General features: G+C 42.6%; 1 protein-coding gene and 1 long non-coding RNA gene across 5 annotated transcripts in view; one reads left to right on the top strand and one right to left on the bottom strand.

The window, feature by feature from the left end:
* Nucleotides 1-474: 474 nt before the first annotated feature.
* LOC142493289 (uncharacterized) lies at nucleotides 475-10,338 on the top strand. Of its 3 annotated transcripts, none has more exons than XM_075597054.1 (2): nucleotides 475-1,859; nucleotides 5,451-8,902. In XM_075597054.1, exon 2 carries the CDS (start codon nucleotides 5,664-5,666, stop codon nucleotides 8,697-8,699), a length of 3,036 nt encoding a protein of 1,011 aa, XP_075453169.1. In that variant the 5' UTR covers nucleotides 475-1,859; nucleotides 5,451-5,663; the 3' UTR covers nucleotides 8,700-8,902. The 3 variants fall into 3 exon arrangements, with proteins under 3 accessions (XP_075453169.1, XP_075453170.1, XP_075453171.1); XM_075597055.1 differs by lacking the exon at nucleotides 475-1,859 and having other exon boundaries at nucleotides 5,664-6,813; nucleotides 8,764-10,338; XM_075597056.1 differs by lacking the exon at nucleotides 475-1,859 and having other exon boundaries at nucleotides 5,664-6,813; nucleotides 8,771-8,896.
* Nucleotides 10,339-10,568: 230 nt separating this feature from the next.
* LOC142492060 (uncharacterized) overlaps nucleotides 10,569-19,016 on the bottom strand; it is a 35,951-nt gene continuing 27,503 nt past the window's right edge. The window contains exon 3 of one of the 2 annotated variants that reach the window (XR_012800704.1): nucleotides 10,569-10,635. This is a non-coding gene — a long non-coding RNA (uncharacterized LOC142492060). The remainder of the gene's footprint in view (nucleotides 10,636-19,016) is intronic. The other variant, XR_012800705.1, reaches the window with a different exon arrangement.

The raw sequence follows: 19,016 nt of genomic DNA, 5'->3' as shown, positions 1-19,016 counted from the left end.
CACCTTTGAAATGCTGTCATAGTGTGATCCCTGGTATCCTAGCGGAGCGGCTGCCAGCACCCCCTACAGAGGTAAGTATCTCCGGAAGAAGGGGATTTGCGGAGCTGAAATGAATGGAGTTCAGCTCCGGAGATCCCCTGCTTCAACCCTGTGAGCAGGGTTGCAGCAGACAAGCAAAGCAAAGTCTGCCCACCTGTAGGACTACCAGCTGGGGTTCTAGCAAATACAGTGAAAACAGCTGCAAAAGCACCTCCCGAGGTCAAGAAGAAAAATACACCTGATAGCCCCAAAATGGAGGACAAGATGTGGCGTTCATGTAAAGAACCCTACCCCACAGAAGAGTGGCCCTTTCGGTCCTATGAGGATACAGATAAGGATGAAGATATCTCTTATGGGGAACCCGAACCGAGTCACACCCACAAAACACCCCAAGAATGGTGGAGGTGTTATGGATTACAGGTATTTTCTGGCATATAACGCATAATGAATACAGGTCACAGGTACTTATATACGTAGTATCATAGTAAGGCCTAGTATAGCTTAGAGTATATTGTTAAAATCCTGGTTTTTCTTGTCTTAGAAATAATAGCTTGTTTTGCTCAGAAGTGGCAGGATATTAGGACAGGTTACAAAGACATAAAAGGGGAACTTATAACGGTAAACACGCCGTGGTTAGAACAGTAACTTATGAAATCCAAGGTTACTAAATACAAGTCCTAAGATCGTAAACATCATACGTCACAAACCACAGAGTATGGACACATGACACGTGACACACGTACGCAGCAACTAATACACTCTATATTAGGTTGGCCCGACTCCATGTTAGATCAGAGAGAGAGAGAGAGAAAGAGAACCGAACTTAAGTGTGAAGTCACACAGATGAGACTGGGACTGGCTGACCTGACCTGACGTAATATCTTTTGGTTTGTGAGTATTGACAATGCATATCTAGTTATAATCTCTGCATAGTTAGGAATGGATTGGTAACATACTGTAACTGTTAGCCATTGGCTTATAAGAAGCTTGTTCTGATATTTCTGATATTTCTGAATATTGTTGTAATACAATAAAGGATAAACCTTTTCTTATACAAACTCTGAGTACCCTTTCTTTATAAATAATAATCTCACGATACCCTCCATATATCATAATATGTGAGGGTGTGGCCGAGGCTTTTTCAAGTGCAACATTCTTGGTTTGTGTTCTCTGCTTAGAGCAGGATATAACTCACCATAAGGCGACACTTGATAAAGAGAGGTAGGTGATTTGAACCCAGATTATGGCGCTCCAACGTGGTTAATTACTCATGAGTTGTATAATAAATCTGACGTTACCCATTTAATCTTGAAAGTACACGTGTATGCTATTTCCTCTTTATAAAAGAGAAGGTACAATTTTCATTATATATATATATATAGTATATCATGGCTGTTACGGATTTTGCACGAGTTGCAGATCTGAATGTTTTAATGAGGAATCAGTATCAGAGAAATCTGATTGACGGTGAAACTCTGGCATTTGAAATTCAATTTGGCCCGTGGGGACCTGGGGCAAGATACTGCTATCTAACAATAGACACCACAACTGATCCAAACACATATCAGTACGTACAACAGGCATATGATCCGTTAATACACACGATCATTAATTTGACACATAATGCAGCGACTGTCATTTTGGGGCAACAGCCTGTGATCCTATTGGGTTAACTAAGCCACAAGCCAGTGACAGGAAGCCTGAGCGATCGAACGCAGAAAAGAGGGGAAATTTTCTTGTCCAAGAGAGAAAGTGGAGACCTCCGTTCACCCAGTATCAGACTCCAGTTTATCCTAGAGACGAGCAGTGGGACAGAAGAGGTAATTTTCAAAGAGATAATAGAAGTTTTCAGACTCCTACACAGAGACAAAACACTCCTACACCACAGACTACACAACAAAATACACGCTTTGAACAGCAAGCTCGTAATGAGGGTGCAGTGTCCAGATATAATCTGAGACAATACATTAAAACTCCTGACAGATATGGGCAAGGCAAGGCTAGCGAAATTAAATTTCGTGACAAGCGTACAGGTTTTGCTACGCAGACTTCAGGATTAACGAACAGCCAACGTGAGGTTAAACAAGCTGCAGCAGCGACGACACCGGCGAGCACAGAGAAATTTGTTGGGAAGATAACTCACTTCCCTACAGACCTCCTCTTTGAGGAATGACAAACTTAACGTTACACATTCACTACAAGGGAAAAGATTATACTGGCCTATTAGATACACAAGCCGACATATCCCTTGTAAGAACTGATATTTTAATAGATGAAAATTATGTACACGACATCACGATACAAACAATTGAGGGAAATGGCACTTATCCTTCATATTATTTAGACTTAAAAATTAATGACAGGCGAGTTTCTATTGAATTAGTTGAACATGACAGATTAGGTTGTGACTTTCTTATAGCATACAAAGATGTGGCTTCCTTCTTTACAATAAAAGAGGAAGTTACAGAAAACCGCAAGCATACGGAATTGACTGTGAAATTTGACTTGGAAAAAATTATCACAGATCAATGCAATGAAAGTGCTTTTAATGATAAAACAAAATTGTATAATTGGTTAATGACACACAAATATATTTTTCAACAGTGGGAAAATCAGGTCGGATTTAGAAAACAAATCGTACACAATATTAATACATGTTCTACACTACCAAAGAAACAGGCACAATATAAAATTAATCATGCCGCCTTACCAAGCATACAAATTGTAATCAATGATTTACTTAAACAAGGAGTACTGCTTGAACAGTATAGCCAAATGAATACTGCAGTATATCCAGTGCCTAAAAAAGATGGTTCATGGCGAATGGTGTTAGATTATAGGGAAGTGAACAGAGTCACACCTTCAGTGGCAGCACAGAACACACATTCACCTTCAATCTTAAGCGGATTACAGCGTAAACGCTTTAAAACTACGTATGACTTAAGCAAGGGGTATTTTAGCCACCCAATCACGCCTGACAGTTATTGGCTAACCGCATTTACCTGGCAAGGTAAACAATTGGTTTTTACACGCTTACCACAAGGTTTTGTAAATAGTCCAGCTTTATTCACTGCAGACGTAGTCTCACTATTGTCTAAATTTGCTAATACAGAAATTTATGTTGATGACGTGTACCTATCACATGACACAGAAGAAGAGCATTTTAAAGCTATGACAGAAGTGTTAATTACATTGACAGAAGCAGGTTACCTTGTTTCCCTAAAGAAATCTCAGCTTGCAAGAGAAACTGTGACATTTTTAGGCTTTGAAATAGCTGAAAATGGCAGACGCCTCTCTACTAATTACAGAGAAAAAGTTTCCAACATCAGTGTTCCTAAATCACTAAAACAGTTAAGAAGCATTATTGGGTTACTGAATTTTTCAATGACGTTTATCCCAGATTTTAATGTACTGATTGAACCATTACATCACGCAACATCACGCGAGATTAAGTCAGAGCAGACTAGACCGAAAACACCTTTTAAATGGTTAACAGTTGAGGATGAGGCATTGCGAAAGTTATTAGCAGCAGTTAATGATGCTTCCTACTTAGCGCAGCGCGACCCGACAAAACCATTGTCAGCTTATGTCAACATTTCACCTCTAGCTGCATACATTAGAATTTACAATGCTATGGAAACAGTACCAATTACATTATTATCTTATGTATTTACAAACACAGAGAAGAGATATTTGTCGCTTGAAAAACTATTATCAGCGATTACACTCACAGTGCTAAAATCACGTGATTTGGCACAGGGACAGGATATCTATATATACACTTCAGTAGCTTCACTAGCAACATTGCAGAAACAGACCATTCCGGATAGGAAGGCGTTAAGAAGTCGCTGGTTAAAATGGTATACCATTATAGAAGATCCCCAAATACATTTTGTGCATGATAAAACTTTAACTACATTAGACGACCTCCCATCCCCCTTTGAAGGGGTAACATGGGAAAATCAAACACACCCAAATGACTTTTACACATGCATTTTCTACACAGATGGTTCAGCTGTAGACTCCAGCAAAGAAGGAGTGAATAAATCTGCAGGTTCAGGAATTGCAAAATATGATGCACATATGAATTTGTTGCATAGTTGGCAATTACCTGTAGGAGACCACTCTGCACAGTTTGCAGAGATTCATGCATTAGCTTTTGCTATGAAAGAAGCGCTTACAGTTAAGGGACATGTACTTATAGTTACAGATTCCGCTTATTTAGCACGTTCAGCACTGCAGGACCTACCAATTTGGAGATCAAATGGATTTTTGAATGCCAAAAGGAAACCACTAACGCATATAGCTAAGTGGAAGGCCATTGCGGCCTATCTTGATCAAAAGCCTGATATTGAAATTGTACACGAGCCAGCGCACAGAACGCTTGGTTCATCGGTTCATACTATGGGTAACCAGTTTGCAGATAGTCTCGCGCAAACTGTAAGTCAGAAATTTGCCGTTAACAAAGTGTTAACAAGGGCACAGTCAAAGTCAGCCAGTCTCGATGCAGAGTTATATGCTTGTCTGGATACCACCAGGCCTAATCCACCTGGGTATCCTAAGAAATACTCATTTAAACAAGTCAACAATAATTGCATGGTTGTAATTGATGCTAATGAATTCATTGTTCCCCCTGTAGCAAGCAGAATGCAGATCGCTACGCAAGCACACGACAGTGTGGGACACCCTCACCTAGGGAGAGAAAATGTTTTGTTGACACTGAAACACAAATACTGGTGGCCGAACATGAGGAAAACAGTTAAGACAGTTCTAAGCAACTGTAAACCATGTCGGTTGGTGAACGCTCCTAATCATCAGACCCCACCATTTATTATTAATGCAATACCGAACAAACCGTTTGATTTAATATATTTGGACCATATTGGACCTTTGCCAGCATCACATTCCTACAAACATGTTTTGGTTTGTGTTGATGCTTGTACAAGGTTTACGTGGTTATACCCCGTTCGTAGTACGACATCTAGCTCTACGCTTAATTGTCTCAACACCTTAGTAAGTGTGGCTAAGCCCAAGGCCTTTCATTCCGATGGTGGACCTGCTTTCACAGCGGCAGAAACCAAGGAGTGGGCCGCAATATTAGGTATTGATTGGGCCTTCAGCTCGCCGTCTTATTCTGGAAATCGCTGGAATCTTTGCACGTAAAAATTACGAGGTAAAACGACTTTTAACCAAAATGCTATCTAATCGTCCTACACAGTGGTATCCACTCTTAGTTACGGTTCAAATTGGCTTAAATAATATTCCTAACTCAGTAACTGGTAAAACACCCCATGAACTGTTATATGGTACTCCTATGAATACACCGTTTACTAATGATTCTATTTCTGTCCCAGGGAGACTTGAACAAATATTAATTTTACAGGAATTGAGGGATTCTTTTTCCCATACAGCCCACACACCACGTAATCCTGCAGCTTGGACGCCGCAGATTGGACATTCGGTCCAGGAGAGGGTTGCTAAGGTAAAGCCGTTGCGGCCTAAGTGGAAGAAACCTACCACGATACTTAAAAAGATAAATGAAAGAACCTTTATCATCCAAGATACAAAAGGAAAAGAAAGAAAAGTGAGTATCGATAATCTTAAGCCTACAGCACATTGCAGTAATGTCACTGTTCAAGATGGAGGAGACACCATATCTGCGACAGACTTCGATCGAGCTGCAGCCTCTCGAAGCACAGATTGCAAGACAACAGGATGTGGAAAATAATCACGCAGGTGAGGTCCTACAAGCTGAAGCTGACTTCCCTGACAGTGACCAAAGACATATATATGTGTTACCTGCCATACCGGATCAACGCAACATTTACCAGAAGGCCTATCAAACAGTGGCTAAGGTGATCACAAAGAAAAGACTGTTAAAGACTATTTTGTGTTTCTCAATCTGTTTTGCTTTTCTAGCAATATCGGCCAGCGTTATTTTCAGGTTACAATGGCATTTTGTGACTCAGCAAGAAGGAGAGATCATCGACTGGAAACGTACAGCAGCACACGGTATTACCACACCAGACTCCGGCATCGTGAAACGAGGACTACATTACGATTTGAAACCGGTGGACATACAGTCGGTGGGTATACCTCAAGGTGTGTATTGGAAGCCGTTTCCTAAACCTATCATCCAGAAACGAAAGACTTTGGGGATTTCACAGGTTGTGCTGTTTGATTCTACTGTGCTAGCTAAAGAAGCTGGTATAACTACGCCAGAAGGAAGGAAGCTGGTGACACAACATCTGAATGCACAGATGCAACAGCTGCAATCTACAAGCCTGAAATATGATTTACCCCTTCATGACCATTGGAAGCAGCAAAGCTACCGTGAACAACGTTGTCATGCTGAATTTGGACATTGTTATTTCATTGACTTTCAAGGAACACGTAAATGGCCAACGAAGGAGCTGAAAGCTGATCATTGCCCTCGGCCTGGTGTGACCATGGACAATATAAGGTATAAGCAATACCCTATTTTCTATCTGAATACAGGTCAAATTACTCAGAACGGATTCGTTCCCAATGGACAGACTGATCCAAGAGTGGCATTCTGGGAAGGTGCTGAAGAAGAAGAGTACAGAATACCTGGGGGGGTAAGACCGTATATATCTGCTGTTTTTTGTACTGACAGTATTTACTCAGGATGGTGGAACTCATCAATAACCGCTGAGGACCTGTTACACAAACTTCAAGATGTGATGGAAGATGCTAAAACTGGACAGCTAAAGACAGCAGCACTTCCGAAAGAATGGAATACAAAAGGTGATGGTATGTTGTTTCGTGAACCTACAGCATGGGACACTTGCACTCAACCACGCTTTGCTACATTTACCAATACGACATACTACAGCCATTCATGTAAAGGTTTCAAGAATGCGTGTGGTATCACATTGGAGAAATTGATTAATGAAGGAATCTGTGATAAGGACACTACAGTATTCAAGTACGGTTGTAAACCGTGTTCCTTTTATTACAATCTCACGCAAGGCTATTTTAACTGGCAACCGAAAATGATTGATCAAGGATTTTTACATTTTTCTGGGTTACGAGGTTTTTGGTGTGTGGAGCGAATAGTGATTATGAAACCTAATTACAAAGTCTACTCCCTGTTCCAGAAATGTCTCAATGATAGTTTGCATATGAATGTTGACACGGTAATCAGGGCAATGAGCGATTTGATGAATGTTCAAATAGCTCCAGATGATAAACCCTGTGAGTATGACACGTGCACCACACGTAATATTGTTAACATGCCCTACTCAGAGGCAATGTGGGGTACGAATGCAACGATTAATGCCATAGTGTATTATGAAAATGACACAGAGTTCATGAATGAATGTAAAGTTTCAAGTAAAACATCTGCAAGAAAATTGCTTACTAACGATGATATTCTTATAACCACAGGACACCTGCTGAGTGATTCTGTTTCTGTTATAAGTCAAATCTCTGACTCAAATGATGAAGAATTAAGGAGAGGTATTTTGGTGTTAAGAGATCACATGATAAAATTTGCTTCCTACACAATTTCAGATATAACAGTGTTATCTGAAGAAATTAAAGCTTTGGTTATTCTTAATCACATTACTTCTATCAGGTTAACATTGCAAAGTAAAAAGGTTGACATATCACTTTTAAATCTCACTTTAATCACACAGACTCTCAATTTAAGTCCGAAAGAATCTGAAATCCTGGCATATGTTTCACAAACCACAGTTTATGACATACGAGAAAGAAACCGCAGACGGGTTCGTAACCCTGATGACTCATTATGGGAAGTTTTTATATACTATGAATTATTTATTCCAGGAGATGTGTATACAACAAATTGGGAACTGCTTAATTTTGGACACATAACACACACAGGTTCTTATTTCGCAAGGATGCAGGTTGCGCAACCATTTCAATACATGTCTGTGAAATGTGATCGTAAATTTTTCATCAGCACTATAAGATGTGTTGATAGAGGTTACTTGATTTGTGATGACATTATACAGCACATGCCTTGCAATGATCAAATGCAAGGTAGCAACTTCCCGATAACTGTAATGCCTATTCAAACCCCTTTTACATTAATTCACAGCCTAGATAATGGGAGTTACATAGTGTTATCTACAGAAAAGGATTGCGATATTCCTCCTTTTCAGGCATCACTTGTCACGGTTAATGGGAGTATACAGTGTTATGGTACTACACTTATTCCACCTCTGTTACATCAGAAATTCACATCTGGAGTACATTTCCAGGTACCAGCTATCACACTGATCCTTCCTCACATGACAGCCTATTTGGCACATTTAAAGAAGATGAAGGTTACTATAGGGTTCACACATGATATAGTACATACCCTTTTACAGAGAGTTCACAGTGAATTACTACGTGTTGATTTGCACCCAGGTGATTTTCCCCAGTGGTTAACTACACTGGGTGAGTCATTGAAAACTTTTTGGCCAATGACAGGTAATTTTTTGACAAAGATAGGCACTAGCCTACAATCTACTGGTAAAAGTATTTTTAGTGGACTGGGAAATGCGTTTGGAATCCTAGGTTATTTAAAACCAATATTGTTTTTTATTTTAGGGATAATAATCCTTGTTATTTTGCTTCGTATTTTCTCATTTCTTCCGAAGATGAAGATGAAGAGGCGTTCAGCTTAATCACATTTTGCTTTATAGCATATATTCTTATATTTTTACCTAGATACTAATATACTGTTTTAAGCACACAGGTCAAATCTAACCTGCTGCAGTATGCTTTGTTGCAAGGACACAGACGAAAAGAAAGATGCTTCACAAATCTTGCGTCTACCACGTTCCTATCAGACCTCCATGAGGATGTACTTAGATGAACTGGTTTTGCCAAATCGAAAACCCCGCAAAGTGCATGCAGTTCACGATACGATGAGAGACTTTATGTATCAGGACTCTCTTGCTTCCTCTGGACCGTTTTCTGTTTTAACACCTAATGGGACATTGCTACCGCGTAGCTTGCTAATGTTATGTAATTTTTGGCAAGTGAAATCTTTGCTGTCTCTTGGTGATCAACCCAACTTCAAGTGTAGAGACATTCACCGTCAAATATTTCAAATGTCTTTTTATACAATTGAAGAAGGTCATATCAGTATTGTCAGCCACGGGTCATATAATTGTACCACTTTGCTTGCATGTTCAGGTAATAAACACCAACATTGTTTTGGTGCCCGTTGGAACACTACGCTCTTGAGTGTGTATGAAAGCCAACATCAACCCGCTTTACAATTGGGTGATTTTTACAAATTGATACCTTCCCATCGTGGAATAACTTGTGCACATATGCGCAGTTGTGGGTGTTTTGGCGATCAGTCACATACTCCTATGAGTTCAAGCTCATCAACATCAGAGAGCTGTGACACTGTCTTCCAATAGTACACATAATGAATATTTTCTGCTTTGATAGTTTTTCCTGCATTTGCAAAAATATGATAATTATGTGTAGGAGAGGGTGTTATGGATTACAGGTATTTTCTGGCATATAACGCATAATGAATACAGGTCACAGGTACTTATATACGTAGTATCATAGTAAGGCCTAGTATAGCTTAGAGTATATTGTTAAAATCCTGGTTTTTCTTGTCTTAGAAATAATAGCTTGTTTTGCTCAGAAGTGGCAGGATATTAGGACAGGTTACAAAGACATAAAAGGGGAACTTATAACGGTAAACACGCCGTGGTTAGAACAGTAACTTATGAAATCCAAGGTTACTAAATACAAGTCCTAAGATCGTAAACATCATACGTCACAAACCACAGAGTATGGACACATGACACGTGACACACGTACGCAGCAACTAATACACTCTATATTAGGTTGGCCCGACTCCATGTTAGATCAGAGAGAGAGAGAGAGAAAGAGAACCGAACTTAAGTGTGAAGTCACACAGATGAGACTGGGACTGGCTGACCTGACCTGACGTAATATCTTTTGGTTTGTGAGTATTGACAATGCATATCTAGTTATAATCTCTGCATAGTTAGGAATGGATTGGTAACATACTGTAACTGTTAGCCATTGGCTTATAAGAAGCTTGTTCTGATATTTCTGATATTTCTGAATATTGTTGTAATACAATAAAGGATAAACCTTTTCTTATACAAACTCTGAGTACCCTTTCTTTATAAATAATAATCTCACGATACCCTCCATATATCATAATATGTGAGGGTGTGGCCGAGGCTTTTTCAAGTGCAACATTCTTGGTTTGTGTTCTCTGCTTAGAGCAGGATATAACTCACCATAAGGCGACACTTGATAAAGAGAGGTAGGTGATTTGAACCCAGATTAGAGGTGCCTAAACTCGGTACGCACCGAACAAACAGGTCTCTATGACCCCGAATATTCCTGCCAGCTAACGCAATTGCAAGAAAATACAGGATGGTGGATACAGTGAAGCTGCAGAAGTTTCAAATAAACACAGAGACCCCAGTATCCCTGATGGGACGGAGTCGTCCAAAACAAAAAGGCAGAAAAAGAAAAGTGGTGATTCACTTACCATGGAAAGAACAGACACGTCCGCAGATCTCGAGGAGAAAAAGGTGGTCCGAGATGCCCTGCAGCCTAGAGAAAATAGAGGATTCATCAAGCGGATGATAGAATATCCAAAGGGCCCAAGGCAGAAGTCGTGTAACTCGAAAAAGTGTCTGTCAGGTGCTAACAGTGAGGAACCCTCAACCAACCACACCAGGGAAGCGGAGCTGGAACCACTGAGTGACAATCCCTTGACCATCCCCGAAGATGCACTACAAGCTGCCAGGCATTACTGTGATTTGCTCTGTGAAGAAGTGAAACTGGAGAGAGAAAATAACACTGAGCTACAGAAGACTGTGCTCACAATTTACTCTGCGGCCAAGAATGAATTGGAGGATCTAAGATACTGCAAAAACTACTATTACCGCCATGGAAGAAAAGCAGAGCATCTGACCGAATGATTGCTAAACTGAAACAGGTATTTGAGGAAGCACTGAAAGAGATTACAGTCTTTCAGCAAGAGGTTCGTGATTGCCATAGAGAGTTGGAAGTCTCTCAGAATGAGGCTCATACTCTCCGCATAGAACTGAATGCCTCATACCAGGAGGTCAATAGTATCCGGACAGAGGTGGATATATTGCAGAATGAGGTTCATACTTTCCACATAGAATTGGATACCTCACACAAAGAGATCTGCAGTTGCCACACAGAACTGGATATCTCTAAAAAGGAACTTCACAGTCTCGCTGAGGAGCTTAACATGTCTCAAAAAGCTATCTACCCGACTTACCACAATAAACGCGTGTACTTTCCTGAGATACCGGGCAGGAGTTTATTGTGGTAAGTCGGGAGAGTATGGTGAGGGTAGGGCTTGCTTGTCTCCCCATACATAAAGTGTTATAGTGGCACGAGCATCCCTGACGGTGGAAGCACATTCATGAATACTGTATGTGCACAGGCATACACACAGCCACACCGTCAATAGGGACCTAGGTAGCCACTGTACTATTGCTCCTTTCTGACAGCTAGCTCCTTTCTATTAGGAGTATAGCAGCAGCCTATAGGTGGTGTATAATAATTACAATCTAATGAGATGTATAATTAAGTATTTACTACTGCAACAGCACAATACCTGTTAGGTGAGCACGCATCTAATAGTGTGTACAGCTATATTCCATTGCCTACTATCCAGGTATTTGGCACCTGCTTTATGCTCTCATTTTACTTTACCTATACACTACCCTGGGACCTGATTGTTACTCAAGACAAGTTTGCAGCCCCTCCCCACCCTTGCTCAAACCTAAATAACCACTAATTGGGAATACTGCACATCAGCTCCCTTGGAACATTTGATTTAATTCACCTAATTTTGTTCCCAATTACTCATAACCCGGAGTGTCACATACGCTCATCATAGGGTTAATATATATGTGTGTCCATTGTATTTTTGTATTGTTGTATTTTAACACCCATCATTTTAATCAGATTAGCATTAAAGATTATTTTTAACACTATTACATCTTTTCATTGAGGGTATTGAGTGCTATCAGTGGGTTCTTGCTTCTTTTGCTGTTTACCTACCTTACTACCCACTAGCACCTTACTCCGTCTATACTTGTTTATTACTTAGCTGTAGCGGTGCTCACCTTGACAGAACCTTAATTATTTGAGGTATTCTTTGACCTCCTCTTCCCCAGCTCGCTTACATCATGGCAGGCTTTCTTTCTAGCCGCCCAGATTTTCAGTTGTGGCAGCAGGAAGCTGATAATATGTTTGCACCGGAATATGCAGCTAATGTAACTGACTCAGTACCAGATATCTCTAAATATTTTTATGAATGGGATAAATTGCACAAACAGAGAATACGCACATAGTGGGAGGTCTATAGCCTAGAGAGATATCTAGGAGCAGAACTAATACCTAGAGGGCTAAGGGTTGACCTCGCACCTGCACACCACATTGCGGATGACAATTTTAACCATTCATGGGAACTGGTGCTGAGCCAATGTTCCAAAATGCTAATGCAACTTCTAGTTGATTTTCAGAAGAAAAGATTAGCTGATATTAATACACAAATTGATGATAGGCTAAAAGAAGTTGAAATATGGCAAACAAATACCAGGTTTACTGAACTAAACTCCAGACTAATATTGAGAAATTCTCCAATGAAATCAAGGAAAGAAAAAGGATAAAATATAACAGAGATGCTAAAGACTTTGAAGAAAACAAGATATACCGCTATAAATTTGCCAAAAAGAGAAAGACCCCCCCAAAAAATACTAATAAGCCTCAGTATCAGGATTCATCCACCGTTTGGGAACCCTTTGAAGACGATGACAGGGATCCCCCTTTTGATGCCCCCATTATACAACCCCCCCAGGTTCCTTTTTTAGGGCAACAATCGCTGGCCCCAAAAGAAAGGCTAAAACAAGACGGGGGAAAGGTTTGGGACTTCAGGCCCAGAGGGGCACCTGCCAGTCGAGGCACAAAGAGAGGGAGGAAACAACAGAGGTATTAGAGGGTCTATCCTCACAAATTACGAATTTGTCCAAAATTCCCTTTAAATGATTCCCATCTCACACTGCTTAGTAAAGGGCTGTCCTTCTCCCCATCCGCAGACATTAACACTTTTGAATGGGTAAAAATGTGAACTTGTTTGCTCGCAAACTTAAGTTTAAAAAGTTTTTTAAACTTAGAGAAACAAGACAAGCCAGTTTACTTGATATTCCTGGCCTTGAGAGCAAGGATATGGAAGCCTATAATAGCTTGCTAGCATTGGAGGAAGATTCAGTAAGGACAATAGGAGAAGGCCCCTTCAGCAATCTGAAAGTGAACTCCAGATTTCTTCCATTTGGTGACAGCTATGCCAATATAAATGTCTTTGTCGATCTAGTCACACAAGATCTTGAGACACTCACTCGCTACCACAAACATGATAATCTCACAAAACCAGAGAGAAAGGCACTGAAAGAACTTACAGATAATAAAGGGATCACTATAAAACCAGCAGATAAAGGTGGGAATCTGGTTGTTTTGGATACCATCGATTACAAAAAGGAGAATCTCAGACTCCTCTCTGACAAAACTTGTTATCAAATTTTACAGCATGATCCCACTATTCAGTATCAAAAAGTTCTATTGAACATCTTACATAAGGGACTGAATACAAAGCTCATTAGTCAGAAGGAGTTTGACTACATGGTAGTCAAATTTCCCAAAACAGCGACATTTTACAGCCTTCCTAAACTGCATAAAAACAAGAGACCCCCACCCGACAGACCCATTGTATCAGGGATTGGGAGCTTAACCGAAAAAGTTAGTTCCTACATTGACTGCATCCTGAGACCCTGTGTCCAGTCTTTACCGTCTTACCTTAGAGATACTAAGGATGTGCTAAGGAGACTTGATGGCATCACAATAACGGGAGAGACAATTTTTGTCACAAGGACGTAGAAGGGCTTTACACCAGCATCAAACATGATGCTGGCATACAAGCAGTCACGTATTTTCTCAATACAAGGGGTACATTTTACAAAGCACACAATGTATTCATGGCCGAGCTAATTGAATTCGTACTTACCCATAACTATTTTTTCTTTGCTAACACCTATTATCATCAAATTCAAGGCACGGCCATGGGTACAAAGTGTGCTACATCATATGCTAACTTATACCTCGGGTGGTGGGAGTCAGCGCTGGTTTTCACAGAAGAAATGGGGCTGTACACATCACACATCGATTTATGGGTATGCTATATCGATGATGTGATGATGTTATGGAATGGCTCCATTGACAAACTTCTGGAGTTCGTCAGTATCCTCAATACCAACCAATTAAACCTGTATTTAACTTTAGAACACAATTATAACACCACAGTGTTCTTAGACATGTGTATCTCCAGAGGTATTGACAACACCATTGACACAACTATCCACCGAAAAGCCACGGCCACGAACAATCTCCTTACTGCCAGTAGTCATCATCCTAGATCATTGATTAAAGGTATTCTGGTTGGTCAGTTTCTAAGACTGAAACGCAACTGTAGTAATAACACCAACTTTGAGATACAGGCAGATATAAAGGCCAAGAGATTTCTCGAACGTGGATACAGTAAGCGCACAGTGAAGTTGGCATACAAAAGGGCCAAGTATACAACACGTGGCCCTCTGTTACAAGATAACATTCCAAAGAATCTAGACAAAACAGTACGATTTATCGGTACATTTAACACACAATGGCAACATGCCAGAGACATCATCAGTAGACACTGGCATATGTTGAAGGCCGACACCACCATTGGTGAGTTCCTGCATAACCATCCATCCATGGTCAGAAGGAGGGCCAAAAACCTTAATGATGTTCTGGTTCACAGTCATTTTGATGAAGAGGTCAAAAAGACCTGGCTTCCTCCTAAACCTAAGGGATCATTTAAATGTGGCAAGTGCAAGGCATGTGACCACATGCTAACAACTAAAAAATTCTCAAACTGGAATGGGACAAAAACCTACAACATTCGCAAGTTTATAAATTGCCAGAGCTCAGGCATTATCTATCAAGCCATCTGCGAATGTAGTAAGATCTATGTAGGAAAAACCCGACGTCCTTTTAAGGTAAGGGTATTAGAACACATTGGCTCCATACGAAATAAGACAGACATACCTTTAGCGCGACATATAAACTCTGTACATCAAGGCAATCAAAGCTTTATTAAATTCATTGGCATTGATCAATTCTCAATGGATCTAAGGCATGGGGACTGGGACACTGTCTTATTACAGAAAGAGGAACAAAGTTCATCAATAGTGCTCAGAATGACTGTAGAGGAATACTTGTAATAATGTCCATATAGAATTTCTTGATTGAAGATATAGTGATGCAGGCGTCTGATATAAATGTGAGTGATAAGTGTATAGGTGAGCGTTGTGTATAGGACATATATATTAAAGTCCTAGGGGTGCTGTGAGTGGAGAATGATTAGCTCCACCACATTACTCCTAATGAGGACAATGTCACACACGCTTGCAACCACCTTGATAATACACCTTCCAGCAAAGAAAAGGATAAAACACTCACATGAGACAAGCCTGTCTTCTTCTTGTTGGTGGCGTGCATCCGTGATAATGATGAGTAGATGAGTATGCTGCAGGACGCAGTGTGTCAGGGCACAGCCACAGATGATCAGGATAACAGCTTGTGGTAAAAGGTAATCTTTATTCGAACATCATGGTGCAGACAGAGGAATGGAGGGTAGCTCTTACGCGTTTCACGCCTAGCTGGCGCTTCGTCAGAGAGTGAAAATGTTATGCTGGGACCCCCTTAATATAGTGCTTCTAATTATGGTTCAAATTATTCACAGCCGCGGCTCCGTTGGCCGGAAGTGACGAAACCGGAAGTTGAAAACCGGAAGTGACGCGACGGACTCCATGCAAGGAATGGTTGTTTACAAGCTAGATTTGTAGTCATGGAGACCGCAGCGTCATCCTTCGGTATCAATGAGGGGAAAATGTTACTCACGGACCCAGCATTATCACCCCACCATACAGAAAAATACATCAACGGTGGTGGTTTAAAAACAATAGTTAAAATATAATAACTATGCATATACTGAAGGACTCAGTAGTTAATAGATGGAATGTTACCCATAATGTATGATTGCACTGATGTGATTAGAGCTTTTTTAGAGCTTTATAGAGCTTTTTGGATTTGTTGAAAGTCAATAATGAATTAATGCAATAATAACAAATCTATAATCTCTTATTGGTTGTTTGTATGCAATCTAGCAATCATAAATCATGGGTTCGTATATTGGTGAGCTAAATACCAAGTTTTACATGAAAAAGTGCAATTGAAACAGTTATACATATCTGATTAGTGTTTTTACAGATGTAACCCTTTTTGTGAACCGGCCGACCCACCCAATATCACATTGGCCCCTCGTGGTCTAACCGGTCCCTTTCCCTGCAACACACCTGCTCTAAAGGACTACTGGTACTGCATAACCTGTGTGGCTCCAGGAGATCTGAGCCTCCGCTAGCTGGGAGCCTGGGGAAACCCTTAACGTTACCTGGTGCAGCGCCTCCACTTACCCAGGATCCCCCGTTAGGAAAGATAGCCCTGAATAAGAAATACCATAACACACGTAGATATAAACAATAGCTAACACTTTACTTAATAACACATAACACAGTACATAACATCATAACATAACCGGATGCTCTATCCGCATCACCTCAGCCCAATGTCTGGTATTCCCCACCCAGTGTCCTGTGATCACCACACACCCAATGTCCCGCAATCCTGCGAAAGGTCGTGGGTGACTGCGCAGTCACTATGTTAAGCTAGGGCCCAGTTGGTGCACTTTATAATATTGAAGATACCTTCCGAGCACTCCGATGCTCGGGACCGCAACTCTCTTCTAAAAGGGTCAGACGTCCGTCTGATCCTTTCCAGGTACTCTGCCGTTGGACCCCAACGAGGGTCCCACCGCTCCACGGGAACTGCAACCGATCACGGCAACACCAACCGCATGGGGACAGCAACCACCGCTATCAGCTTTCTGCCTAACTACTTCTAGAGTGACAGCAACCCTAACCTAGGGCCTGTCCCTGAGGAACCGCAACCTGGGATGGCTTGGGGAAAACTCCTAGGGCCTGTGGACAATAACCTGCCCCCCCTTCCCCCAGCTACTTAGTCCTAACTGTAACTGCTACTAGCTATTAACTAGCTACTCCCAAAGCACCTGCAGCTGACACACCTCTCACGCTGTCAGCCTGCAGGGATCCACACTTCACACACACTGCACGCACTGCGCCCAGCACATACAGCGACACTACTCACAGGCAGCTGCAATCACACACAGCCCCTGGATCCCGCAGCAAACACACTGCTAGCACACTGTGCCTCTTTGACAGTGCCCACAGCTCTCTCCGCTGCGACACTGCCAAACCAGCACCTTCCACACTCAAGGGTCACCTCCCTAGCTAAGGCGTCCCTCTTCAGTTACCCCCTGCCCTTTACCCGGGAATTGGGGCCTGCCTGGGAATCTAGGGAGGACCCTTACCTGATGCAGGAGCCACGCGCTCCCTGCACCCTTCCTACTCCTTCCTCTGCTCTGCCCTGACTGACTGTTGCAAAGCCCGGGAAATGTATCTCTTTTCCCGGGCTGAGCTTCCTTCAGCCCTATTGGCCACTAGGGAGCACCTGACCTCTGCCTCCCTAAGCCTCCTGGGAATTGTAGTTCCCAGGGGCTGCCTAATGCATTGGGGCCGCGTGCGCGCTTCCCTCGCGCATGCGCGAACCCCTAATGGCCGCCTCAACCTTCCTATCCTCTTCCCTACTCTCGCGCGACCTCTCCCTATCCCTGGAGTCCTATCGCGCGCTTTGTACTCACTGCGCATGCGCGAGCTAATGCGCAATGGCGGCGCCCTCCTCACAAGCCGCCCAGCCGGTGGCAACGCGATCGCGGCCCTAGCGACGGCCCGATCGCGTCCCCGGCAACCACAGCTCCGATCTGCTCCCTGCTCTGGCCCCCACCCTCGCGAAGTGCCGGCGCGTCCGTCAAAGCCTCCGGCGGCACCCGCTACCGCACGGCACTCGCAGAGGGGGGCCAGAAAGAGAAAATTTACATCGGGGCTACATTCTCCCCTTCGCAGAATCCCAACGCCCTCGCTTGGGTAGCAACCGTACAGAGAATTATATAATGGAAAATACATGGCATAAATCACATCACATGTAACATGCATTTTGTCATCAATCCTCATATGGATACCCGAGGCCAGCTGAGTCTCAGAGTGGAGTGCCCCTAACAGATTGGGTGAGGGTATCCCACCTTGACTCCTGTGAGTCTTTTGGAGTTCAAGACCTGTCCCTTGCACCAACCCACCTTCTCCCTCTCGCAGAAAAAAATGTACGGGGTCCTGGGTATTGACTCTTTCCGGTTCCTCCGGTCTCGTCTCACGGGAGACAGGGAGGTTCAGTCTCTTTCCTCGATCCACCACATGGCGAACATAGCGCTCCATCGCGCACCTGGGAGAGGCCACAACTATCAGAGCGGTCTCTACAGAGTCTTTGTCCGCTCCCACAATCCCTTTAACGGTGACTTCTTCCGCGGACGGCACCGCTTCTTCGGGTAGGCCCGTTTGGAGACTCCTCCCACAGGAGTATGTGTCGCTCCGGTCCGCTACACCGGTTCCCTGGATAAGGTCGAGTTCGTCCCACGATCTGCAGAGATCTTCTGGGGGAGACACTTCCACCAGGACGCGATGACGGGGTGAGCCCATCGCCCGGGTGACCCTACCTCTGGAGTCACCAGGCTCCACGATCACCGGGGAGCTCACACCCGACACCCCTGGGGCAGTCAACTTACCCCTATCGTTGTCGACAGGTACTGATCCCAAGCCTGGGACCGCTGGTACCTCGGTGGTAGGCCGGACTGGCCGTTGCAGGGCGCACGGGCCCACATCATGGTCTGT

Source organism: Ascaphus truei, chromosome 4 (assembly GCF_040206685.1).
Source record: "Ascaphus truei isolate aAscTru1 chromosome 4, aAscTru1.hap1, whole genome shotgun sequence".
In the NCBI taxonomy this organism is placed as follows: domain Eukaryota; kingdom Metazoa; phylum Chordata; class Amphibia; order Anura; family Ascaphidae; genus Ascaphus; species Ascaphus truei.
The sequence above is the reverse complement of the archived record's forward strand: the minus strand, read 5'-3'. Positions and strand labels throughout refer to the sequence as shown.

Coding starts and splice junctions, on each gene's coding strand:
- LOC142493289 (XM_075597054.1), top strand. CDS start 5,664: ATGTCACTGTTCAAGATGGAGGAGACACCATATCTGCGACAGACTTCG.